The 12,639-nt window shown below is 43.4% G+C and overlaps 1 protein-coding gene across 1 annotated transcript in view; it reads left to right on the top strand.

The window, feature by feature from the left end:
• ROR1 (receptor tyrosine kinase like orphan receptor 1) overlaps positions 1 to 12,639 on the top strand; it is a 384,982-nt gene that overhangs the window by 213,496 nt on the left and 158,847 nt on the right. The window contains exon 2 of the mRNA XM_037043417.1: positions 2,679 to 2,750. Coding sequence (XP_036899312.1) covers positions 2,679 to 2,750 — 72 coding nt within the window. The remainder of the gene's footprint in view (positions 1 to 2,678; positions 2,751 to 12,639) is intronic.

Genomic DNA, 12,639 nt, shown 5'->3' with positions numbered 1-12,639 from the left:
CTGGTCTGGTATTCAGTATCTCGTGTTTTGCCGTGGTGAGGAGCTGAATCCACCAATGGAAATCCTACAGGATCAAGACTGGTAGTCACGTCTCCCTCCCACGCTGCTGCTGGCCCTGGAACGGATGGAGGTCAGGCTGAGATGTGCTCGGTTTTTCCTGCTAAGTTCAGCCTTCCTTTGGGGGGGGGGGGGCTGGGAAGCTTCGTGAACATTACTAATACTAAACTTTTCACATAAAATAATCAGCCTTTTAAAACATGTGGCATCAAGACAGTATTTTTCAGAGAGAGAGTATTCATATCTTAAAATCTTTGATCTGCCTTTATTATCATTTTATTTGAGAAGCTGAACATGTGATTATCTAAAGGAAAGAATCTGAGGCTGCGAGTGAAATTCCTTAGAATCATCACAGCCCCTTAATGAGCTTGTGAATTGAAATTGCTGCAGCCCAAGAACCCGAGTGGTGATTATGGTCCAGGCACACCTGGGGACACTTTCCCTGTTAGCAGTGCCAGGACTTTGTTCATTTGTCATCAGTCCTAAATTACGTTCAATCAGCAATTCAAACTCAGGTTAGAACAACCAAGTGACACACAACTAACTTTCTATAAAGTCAGTACTGTAAAATGAAACCTATGTTGCTGGCAATTTAACCGTGAGCAGCAGCAAGATAAAGCTATGAAAATATTGAATGTAAATGTTGTCAAGATCTATCTTAATCCCCCCCCTCTCCTGCCCCTGGCTTCTGCGCTGGTGGTGCCACCAGGGTGGCCGGGGCCCTGTTCCTGGGCCCCCTGCCATTTGGGTGTGGGCGTGCTGGATGAGCCCGTTCTGAGGCGAGCCACCAAGGCCTGTGCCACTGCACACAAGGGGCTATTATTCGAGAGCCAAAGTGGGTGGTAGCAGGGTGGGGGTCAGAGGGGAGCGGCGGTAGAGTCGTGCTCCCTGAAATGTAGACAATTAGCTCTTCCTGGTGAAGTCATCTGCGTAAGATAGTCATGCTGGGACAAGTGGTTGACGACGGAAGTGCTGCCCTCTACTGTAGTTTTGCACCGAATATTTTTCTTACTGGGTAAATTTTTCTTCCTGGCTTCATAGTTTGGAATTCTATGTGCTTAGGATCCCTGTCATACTGCCCATTTGATTTCAAGTCTCCTGGAAAGAATCTAGGCTTTTTTTTTTTTGGTCCAAGATGTAGGAGGTGACTGGGGCCATTTGAGAGGGAGTGGTTATGTGTGGTTTGTCTACTTTCTTTCCCACCTAGACAGGGAAAGAGGCAAGCCAAGGAAGTATGTACAAACCAAATAACCCTTTTGTCTCTGACGCGAGTGGTAGGTTGATCGAAGACCCAGTAGGCAAACTACAAGTGGGCCTCTGCAAGGTCTCAGTGGGTAAACATCCTGTCCTTGGCAGAGCTCACTGACCATGGTGTGTGGCTTCTATGGCCAGGTGGCAGACAGTCTCCATCAGTAAATACGGAAATGTGGAAAGTGTGCTTATCTAGGTGACGAGGTGGCATGAGAGAGAGGTAAGGCGAGACAACTCAGCTTTCCCAGACTCGAGTACTAGGCAGAATGGGCTGCTGGGAGTTGTGTGGGTGGCAGTCACACATACCTGGATTAGAATCCCAATACTTCCACTTACTGAAGTTTACCTTATGTTCCAATTACATCCATTTTTAGTGGCTGCCTAGAGTACTGTGTTGAACAGGCTGTAAGGCAGATCCAGGGTTTACTAGACACAAAGGGCTGTAATTGAGGGATGATACCTGCACCAGACTGAAGGAAGGCACACTTACAGCATGGGCATGTGCATCGAGTGACCCAGGACCTGAGCTCTCTGAGGTCCTGCACAGCACTGCAGTTTTGTGAAAATGGGGTGTGTGTGTGTGTGTGTGTGTGTGTGTGTGTGTGTGTAGATACCACCTAATGGGAGATCAGTTCGATCCTATGAAAATGTGGTAGTAGGATGGTGTCATGGCTTAAATTTTCAACAACAACAAAATTATCATTTGTATTATTACAGTGTATGAGTGAAAGTTTTAAACTCTTAGTAGCATATTATAGCCTTTGGATTGTTGATTTGCATGTTGGCTTTAATTTATGGTGTTTTGGAAAATGATCTTTTAAGTTCAGTGACCCACAGATGATTCTCCATATTCAAATACTTAGCTTTCATTTGTCTTAACTAAAAGTTTCAGTATAGAGAAGTGGGCTTCTCTCTGGATACAAATGCTATCAACTGACAAACACCAACGAAATCAGCAGAAAAAGAAACAGTTTTTGCTTATTTTTCCCGGGAAGACTGTTGAATATATTTCTCTAAGATTGGCCTTCTGATGAGAAATGGAAGAGTTTATGTTTGATAATGGTTAGTCATTTCTGCAGGTTTGATTTTTCTTTAATGAAATATTTGCATTTTTCTTTTCAAGCCTGTGTCTCATAGAAAAAAATCTTCAGCTCTGGCCCGCAGATCGCTTGCCTGGTGAGGCTCTGTAATGCAGGCACCTCTGCCTGGCCAGGAGAGCGACTGCTCCTGTTTACTAAGCTGTGGAACGGCAGTGGTCTTTCTCAGAAGGCAGGGCCTTTGGAAATCTCCTGTAATGCTTCTAACAGCCCATAAGTTACTGTGGTTAATGTTGCCCTTGTCTTTCTCCCCTCCCTTCTTTCTCTTTTCAGAAACAGAGCTGTCAGTCACTGCTGAGTTAGTGCCTACCTCATCATGGAACATTTCAAGTGAGCTCGACAAAGGTATACAGTGGAGACTCACCGGGGAGGTGGAGGAGGGGCGGAGGCGTGAAACTCCATTTTGAACCCTGGCACAGCCTACTTTGAAATCAACTGCTTTTTAGATCACTAGAAGGAGGCAGGGGCCAAAATAAATTCCCTGCTTACTTTGTGGCCATTTAACATTTAATGACTTGGAATTCCCTTATTTCTGGAGAGGTTTTTTCCCTTTCTTCTCTCTCTCTCTCTCTCTCTTTCTCTTTCCTTTCCCTTCTTCCTCTAAAATGTTCCACATGGTGAAAATGCTTCAAGATGTGGAATAAGGTTGTTTCTGACCTTCCTGACACTGCGTCTAGGGGATCTTATTTAGGGGATTTGATTCTGCCTGAGCTCAGATTGATCAGAGCTGTTGGCCTGGTGACCTTTTACGGTGAGTGTTTGATATACTTGCAGGGTTCAGGCCAGAGCATTTTGAATGTTTGTAATTGCCTGTGCATGCAGATGGCAGCTTCCTCCCTGCACGTGGAAAGCAGGTTCCTACCACGAGATTGTTGTAGTATTAATTAAGCCTCGCCATATGCTAAGCACCGACTACTCTATAGAGACCCTATGTCCTGGATTGATAAATCTGGACACATTTAAAGCCCCTGCAACTGGCTCACATTACCTTTCCAGCTTCATTTCTCTTTAGTTCCCTTTATGCCCCTTTATGCATTTCCAGCCAAATTTGTATTTCTTTCTATATATCCTGTACTTTTTATGCCCCTCTGCTTTTGTCTAAGCCATTCTTTCCAACTGAACTGCCCTTTCTTCCTTGCCAATACCCATTCTCTCCCTTCTACAGGGTGGCAGGCAAATTACTTCTCCTTCAAGGTTGAGCATAAGGACTGTATTAGCTGTAGTCTTACCTAATCCCTGAGCAGGAAGTGACCTGTTCTGTGGAACTCCCATAGCCCTCTTCTCTGTTCTTCTCTTTGCATTTTCTTTGTTACATCATGGTGATCTACACACCTAGACATCTTGCCCTTAAACCTGGAAATTTCTTGTAGGTAAGACATCTATCTTGTTCTCTTTTTTTTTTTTTGGTCTGTTTTTTCCATCACAAAATCCCACATAGAATGCTATTCATAGGAAATCCTCAATAAATATGTGTGGAATGATGAGTCACACCATATGCAGGGACACAGAGATGTGTGGGCCAAATCTGCATATATGTGTGCAAATACAGTCAACAAACTTACTGAGTTTCTACTTTAGTTGAGGCATGCCTCTAGGTTCTGGGATTATAATGGTAAAAGAAGCTCAAAGGCATTGTCAAAAATTGCCTTTTAGGATCAGCTCTCCTTTTTAAAAATTTTTTTATTTATTTATCTTTAGAGGGGAAGGGAAGGAGAGAGGGAGAGAAATATCAATGTATGGTTGCCTCTCACATGCCCCCTACTGGAGACTGGCATGCAACCCAGGCATGGGCCCTGACAAGGAATTGAACTGTGATTGTGTGGTTCGCAGGCCCGCGCTCAATCCACTGAGCTACACCAGCCAGGGCTAGGATCAGCTCTCTTATATCCATTCATATATTCAGTTGGAGTTGTGTTTCCTCTCCAAGGTGAGAGAACTTTAAAAAATAGTAATATGGGCAAAGTTGTGTCGCTGGAATACTTTTTAGATATTTTAGGAAGGTTAGATGAGGTGAGATGTCTTTTCACCTTAAATCAAAGGACATTTAGGATAAGTTATTTCTAAATTTGATCTGGACATTCTTTTTCTAATTAATGACTTAAAAAGGGACTTTATGGTATTCTTCTCCATCTCCAGCACCATGCACCATGCACCATGCACTATGCCTAGGAAGCAGTAGATTTTCAATAAATATTTACATACTGTTTTTAATGGAAAAGATGAAATGAAACACACTACACATTAACTCAGTGCCTACTCGGAGTGCACCATGCACTATGCCAGGTGCTCTCAAGAACATGAACTTAGTTGGCCAGCTCCTTATGACATTATTGCATGCTATGTGTTATTGATCAGGTTCCAGTTATGGCTATAAAAGGACATCAGTATGTGCTGAAAGCAGCAGAGCCACCAGTGAAGAACCTTGCCTGCCAGACTTCATATTTCTATTAGACCAGCTCTGTAATTAGCAGTGGTTGCCCTTCGAGAAAGAAGTAGTGTCAGTTGTAACGAACCTGCTGGACAAAGGGCTGAACTAAGGCTGGCCGAAGTAAGGCAGGCATTTTTCTTTGGTCAGTGTGGCCTTCCAGAGAGCATGGGTGCCTTTCCAGGGATTCTTGGTGTCTTCTTTCTCTAGAAGATAATTAGTGTATGGTATTTGACCACCACTTAGAATAAAAGAGAAAGCTCATTCATTCATTCATTCATTGATCCAATCTTTATTGCTTTCTATTCTGGTCAGGGCACTGTCTCAAGAATTAGTATCAGAAGATGAACCAGATAAAGGTCTCTGTCCTCCATGAGGGAAAGACTGATATCTAAATGTTTAATAATAATTTTTCTGGTTAATCTGATAGACTAGATTGTCAAGGGACATTCCCTCCAATCACAGAGAGATGCTGGTGCAAAAGTACAGTGGGGGAAAAAATCCATTGCCAGACTGGTCTGCAAAAAGAAGAACTCCCCAGGTGCCAGAAACAAAGAGCCAGCTTAATAATGGAGCAGTGATCAGTGAGAAGGAATTAAACAAAAGGTCCTATGAAAATAATGGGAAATATGTTTGGTTCTTAGGGGCTGGAGTTTCAGTACCCCATGGGGATGAGGGCTGAGGCCATAGCAAACAAGACTCCCTGCATAGCTAAGTGACAGTGAGGAATAACTAGCCTGCACATGAAATAAGGAAGATTCTGTTGAGGTTCTGGTGTGGAAGTCTGTCAACCACCCTGAGTCATTGGGATCACTCATGAGAAATCCAAACCAAACCTACACTAAACCATGTGTATGGGGTTGGGGTTCTCCGTGTGTAGTGTACAAGCCACAAACTGAGAAGATAATGTAAAAACTTGGTCTGTAATTAGTTAAACTATGAGATATTACAGCAGACAACCTAAAAGCAGGACATACAAATGTCTCAACATCCCAGTGCATGTGGGTCTCCCACCAAAAACAAAATTTAAAAAATCAAAGCCAGAAAGCAACAGCAGCAAACTCCTGCTGATGGGAAGCTTACTTTGAAATATTGTAGTAGTACATGCAATGGAAGAAAAATGACAACATTAGTGGGAGTCAATAGAGAAAACACATGGAGAAGTTCCTATCTTAGAAACTAAAGACAATAGACAAATTTGAGAAAGTGGGTGTGCTAGAAAATGTTTCATAGTGAAAAAGGATGTAGAAACCACAGGGCAAGTACAGGGTAATATGAAAAAGTGTGGATGTTTTAAAAGAACTAAATAAAAATTCCAGAATTAGAATTATAGGAATTAAAAATTCATCGAATGTGTTAAACAGCAGATGCATTGAACTGAAGAGAGAAATGGTGAACTGGAAGATAGATTTGAAATAATACAGTGGTTAGGAAAATACACTCTGGGGCCAGGGTGACCGAGTCTGAATCCTGCCTTTGCTGCCTGCGTACTGTGTGACGTTGGGTAAGCCACTCAGCCTATCTGTGCTTTGGTCTTCTCACATGTAAGACGAGATAATAGAAGTAACTACTTCATATGGTCGTGGTGAAAATTGAGCTGGCTAGCAAATCTGATAAACTAATTGGAGAATAAGAGGTAATAGCTGTTTTTGCTTAATATGGTTTTTACTTGGGCTTAATAGTGAAAAATCATAGGTACTTTGGCAGGCTTGTAAGGAAAGCATATTATAGACTTGGAGTAGGAATTTCAGGTCCTGTTAAATCCACCCGTGTCGGCATCTGCCCACTCTGGTCCTACATACTTGAGTGTTCACCCACACAAGTGCCATACTTTTTAGCAAGACTTCTTGTTAACAAGATTTCCCACGGTCTTATACCTGTTGACTCCTGTCAGCTCACCCCTACACCCCATACTTTGTACTCCACAACCTGCTTCTTAATGTCCTAAATATATCCTTAGAGATAGGCCTTTCTTCACGCAGTTTCTTCTGTCTGGATAGCTTTAACCCTGTTCTACACTTGGCTAACTCTTTCTTTACTTAAGCATTACCTTAAATATTTACCCGCCTCCCTTTCCCCACAGTGCTGAATAAAATAGGCAGTATCCTTGCTTTGTTGGACCTTACATTCTGTAGTAGAGACAGACAGTCAATGAATTCTCCATCAACCTGAGGTCTGCTTCCAATTGACCATGCTGTCAATAAAACCCCAAAATATTTCATATGTGGGGCACCATGTCACTTTATATCTGTTTTTTTCCAGTTTATAACTGTCTTGATTAGCATCTTTGCCACTCTGTATTAAAATGATCTCTTTTGTACGCGTTTCTTTAAGGTCAGCCTCTCCCATCTCTTGGCATGCTCTTCTTGCACCATGTATTGTGTGTGATAGAAAACATGATGTTAAATTTATGGGTTCCAATACCACCTGTGCCAGTTCATCACTACTGCGGGTGGATATCTACCAGGTGCAATGCACTTGCTAAGCACGTGGCATGTATCATTTGAGTCCACACCACCTTGGGCAGTGGAACAGATCGGTAACTGAGGCTCCTGCCATCACAGGGGAAGGCTGTGGGGCGCAGCTGGTGAGTGGCAGCGCCCCACGGTTCCCACCATGGCCTCCCGCTGCCTCCAGCGTAGCAGCTAATTGTACTGACTCCCCGGGATTTTTATCCCCTCCTCCCATGGGGCAATTTCTCTCTCATGGAGAAGCAGTTGAAATACAGTCCATCACATGACATTCTTTAATACCTTTCTCTTCACTTGGCTACTCTGTTCCCCCCATTGGTCCTACCCTGGCTCCCCAGCCTCACTCAGGTCCCGGTGTTCTCTTAACCCAGTCCAGTCAGTGGCACTGAACGGTTACCTTTCCAACAGGAAATGAAATTTAAAAGAGACAAGACCACCAGGGAAGAGCTGTTGAAAGCTACTATTGATGGGGCATGGGGCTAATTTCTGAAACAAATACTTCAGAACCGAGTGTTTCCTAAAGCAAATGGATCTACAGGGGCCCAACCTCAGCTCCCCAAGGGGCATTTTGGGGTGGGGTGTGATGAGGGCCTCTTTCCCCTTCTTCCATTTTCAGTTGCACGAAGTCTCAGAGGTTCTCTATAGAAAGCCAAATATTTCTTTTGGAGAAAGGGCTGGAAATTGTACCCCTAGGTAGCAGAAAGGGAGGGAGCCTACTACTTTTAAAAAAATACTGAGGTCTGCTTCCAAATGCAAACTGTTCTCTGTGTGGACAGACTAGATTTGGGCATATTTTTGTCCTGGCTTGCTTTTTTAAAAGGCGAGCTGGCTTTCTCCATGACCTTAGAGTTTGATACATGGCAGCAAAGTGTTCAGCATGGTCCTCGTGAGCACGAGCTCTGGAGTTACTATGACCCTGGCTTCCTTTTGCTCACCTGTGGAGTGGAGGCATTGGTAGCTCTCATCTGAGATTGTTTTCCCAGCCAAGAAGCACATCTATGGGTCACACTTGTGTCGCACCATAGGATAGCTGCTTGCAAGGTCACAACTGACAGATACATGCTGGCCTCAACCCTGTAGCCCACCTCGTCCCTGAGAACTTCACCACCAATGGGCTATGACCAAGTTTTATAGTTTAGAAGTAGTTACTTTCTCTTGTTCCCCCTCTCTGTTAACTTGATTTGTCCGTGGCATGTAGAGTCTGTTTTTAATGGTATTGAGTAGCGTATAGCTTGCAGCTTGGCTCACAGCTAGTCCAAATGGGGTAGCTGAGTCATTTCCTCATGCAACTAATTATGTGTATTTGAAGCAGTGGTAGTGGGTGAAGAGGCAAGAAAGGGGTGGACTGAGGCCTTGGTACTCAGCAAGCTAAAGAACAATCCTCCAGGAACTGGAGTCTCTGACAGTGCATCACCCACCCTTTGTTTCATTTTCAAAACTGGCAGCTGGTGGCAGGAGTTTCTGGTGGAATTGCTGGAGTAGCCATGTGGTGTTTAATACCACCCAATTCCGGCAGTTTTTGGCATTAATCATATCTTTCGAATATTGACAGCATGGTTTTCATTAAAGGACTTACATTGTCCTGCCACTATCAACAGCAAAAGTACTTGGAACCCCTGTAGCCTCATCTGAAAAATGGGGAAGTGATATTGACTCTTAAGGGTTGTCATAAGTGGTGAATAAAATGGGAGCTGCCATCACAGTGTCTGGCACAGACAGGAGCTCACTGCAGTTGCTTCTCTTGCCCCAGCCCCTTCTTATTCCTGGGGGAGGGTAGTGTGATCTGGGGAAAGAGCACTTAAGAAGGAGCTTATATTCTAGCTCCACCTCAAGTCCATAACCATTTCGAAGCTCCAGGGGTCCAGTATGGTAGCCACTAGCCTCCCGAGGCTGTTGAGCACTTGACTTGTGGTCAGTCCAGAATGACATCAGCCTAAGTGTACAGCAAAAATTGGATTTCAAAGGCATAATGTGGAAAAAATGACTTAAAATAACATAATTTTTTATTGATTCCATGTTGAAATGATCATTTTCCACATATTGAATTATGTGAACTGTATTATTAAAATTAAGTTAGCATATTGTTAAAATTAATCATATATTATTAAAGTTAATCTCCTAACCTGTGTTTCCTCCTTGTAGCATAACGAAAAGTTCTCATATCTCTCCTGACCTTAAAATTCTAGGAACTATGTTTTATGAAAAGAAATTTTTCTAAGCTTTTTACGTGTGTGTATAACACAAGTATTAAAAGCACTTTATGTGCAGTGGATTATCATTACTGATCATAATCTGATAATTAACTCTCAGAAAAAGTCAGTATTTCAAGTAATTTCCCTTCCATGGAGAAAAATTTTGTAGGTTGCAAGTCCAAAGCACAGAGGAATTATTCTTAGATAATGGTTATACAGGACAGGGATGGAACCAAGGGCAAGTCAGGACACCCCAGGCCCTGATGGTCCAGCATCGTCTACATCTCTCGTCCTTCCCCTTGCACTGTTCCCCTGCAGGCTACGCACCAGCCACCACAGCTTTCCTTAGGCTGCTCTAGCAACCCAGGCTCTTTCCTGACCAAGGGCATTTCGACATGTTGTTCTTTCTACACAGAATCCTCTTCTCTTGCTTTTCTCTTCCTTCAGGCCTAGGTACAATTGTCACTCTTGTCGGATAAGCTTTTCCAATCATCCAAAGTTAGTTTCCTTTTCTTTTACAGCACCTAAAAATAAAAATTTGGTCTAGGCCTGGAAGTAGTGAGAACACCTTCTTGATCAGAAAGCACAGAAGGTTCTGGCCAGTGCTGCTTATGTCTGCTTTTTCTCAATAATAGCAAGTTTTTAGTCCATTTGCCCAGAAACCAGGATAGAAGCACGTGACATGGAAATCAGTTCCCCTTCAGCCAATCTGCTGTCTCAGATTCTTGTTAATCCTTTTTACTTCACCAGTCCATTCACGTTAGGGAAAGGAACTTGCAATATGAGGGCTATAGGATTCTGTCAAAAAGAGAAGGAAAATGATCCTTTTTAGTTCATCTTGATTCCTCAAAGCCTGCTCAGAGGGGAGGAATTTGCCATGGGGCACCACACAGGGGCAGAGAGTCAGCCCATCATGTCGGCTGCAGCTTCAGCTCTCGGCCTCAGTTCCCCACACCAGCCCTCCTGTCCCCTCTCCTATGTGCCTCTGCTGGTGGAGCAGTCAGCTTAGAGGCACGAACCCTGGGGTGTTCTGCAAATGGCTAACTTGGCTGTGTGAGGGGCACAGAGCTGCTCCCTATTTCCAGCACCCAACACCTGGTTGAGACAGAGGAGCAATTGAACAAGCTTGGAAGTGCTTATGCTCTTGTTTTTTACCATTTAGAGTTGGGATAGAGTCATGGGTCTCAGATTCCTTACACCCTTGGTACCATTTTTGGTGATTTCTGGTAAACACAAGATTTGTAAGTAATAAACAGATTTGTAAATAATCAGGAAGCTGCAGAGAAAAAGTTTATTGGTTTTCCCAATCCATCTTTTTTCTCACCTTGCATGCCTTTTGGTTTGGATTTAAGCCTGCCTACAGAGGGAACCTGCCTGTGCATCCATTACAGAGATGGCTTTGGAGTTGACCTCAATGTGCTTCTAGAAGCTTAGGGTCTGAGGTCCAACTCACGGGAATCGTAGGTCTCTGTAGACTTGGGCCTGTGGCTTTCGTCAGCTCTTACACAAAGAATGTCAGAGACTTTTGGACTTAGAGAACGTCTTGGCTGAGAGACGGGGAAGAGATCAGACACAGTGCTGTGCCATGTGGCCCCTGCCTCACCCTCCACTGCTCCCCCTCTTCACTCTTGTTTGCTGTGCACTAAAACCAAACTGCTCGTTGTTTCAGCCTCTCTGCAAACTTCGCTATTTGTTATGATAAGGGTGCCTTCCACAACCTGATGTCACCCTTAAAGACCCAGTTCAGACCCCACTACTCCAAAGAATCCTTTTCTGACCCTTCCTCTCCCCATAGGTAATCACATCCTATGGGTGAGGAAGTGAAAAAGTACTTGTGCCTCACCACGCTGCTGGGTGAGGCGCATCCTCATGTGTGTTCTTCCTCTCCCTCCCCTTTCTTTTCCTCGCATAGGAACTATTCATTAAACACACTCTTCATTTCAAGCACAACCCTCATGCAGTTCCCAGTCTAGCGAGAGCATCAGCCGGGAAGAGCAGTGTGGAAAGTTCTTTGAGAGCAGCAAGAACGGCTTGCGAGGCTGTGGACTTCTTGAAATCAGTAATTATGTCTTATTTATATGCATCCCCATAACCCCAGCACTGGTGTTTAAATGAATAACTAAATGAGGCCGTGGTGAAAATCAGAACCTCAGATTGAAAGGTACTTTAGAGTACTTGTCCTCAGTCTTTGGTAGGTATTGGAATCACCTGGAGAGACCCAGACTCATTGAAGCAGAATAGACCCTAAGCCTCTGTGATTTTTACCAACTTCCCTGGTGATTCTGACAGTAGTTTTTAACCTCAGCTATGATTGGAATCAGCTGGGGAGTTTTGGCAATTATTAATGCCCGAGTCTCTCCTCCACACCCATTTTGATTCCATTAATCTTCTGTATAGTTTGTGATTTGAAGGGTTTAGAAGCTTTTGGGGAGATCCTAATGTGCAGGAAAGTTCAAGAACCACTTTTTAGTCATGTTATAGCCACATCTGCCACGCAGTCACCTCTTCCTTATCAGATTCTAATCAGTGATTTACCAGGTGCAGATGCTTGGAATTTTCTCCATTTCTGTCCTTAATTTTCTGAAGTAATAGAGAAAAAAAACTGGGCTTTGAGTGAGAAGTTTTTGGTTTAGATTTAACTCTGTGACTAGCTCAGGCTATTTGAAAATTGAGTTTCAGTTGGGTTATTTTTTTGTTTGGTTTTGGTTTGTGCTTTCCACCTGTAAGATGGGGGAGAATGCTAGTCTTCCAGGGTTACTCTGAGTACTGAACGTAATAACATGGCTAAGAGGCGTGAGCTCAAATCTCCACCCTGATTAAATGAATAGAGACATAGATTAGAATGATATTGATAGTGACTTTTTAAATTGAATGAGTTGGCCTCCATCACCTTTTCTACATGGCCGACTTGAGTAAAGCTTCTATGCCTTATGAGATAGTACCAGATATTAATTGCTACCATATATTGAAAAATTCAATGTGCCATAAACCATGCTAAGTGATTTATATGTATTGTAGCACTTAATCCTCACAGTAATTGTAAGAGATAGTGTGTCCATTTTACAGATGAAAGAAAAGGAGACTGAGAGAGATGTATTGAGCGGATAGTGGCCTCCAAAGAGGCATGTCCACATCCTTATCTCCAG

Source organism: Sturnira hondurensis, unplaced genomic scaffold (assembly GCF_014824575.4).
Source record: "Sturnira hondurensis isolate 20B ecotype Veracruz unplaced genomic scaffold, ASM1482457v3 Scaffold0000648, whole genome shotgun sequence".
Classification (NCBI taxonomy): domain Eukaryota; kingdom Metazoa; phylum Chordata; class Mammalia; order Chiroptera; family Phyllostomidae; genus Sturnira; species Sturnira hondurensis.
This window is presented reverse-complemented; position numbering and strand designations above follow the sequence as displayed.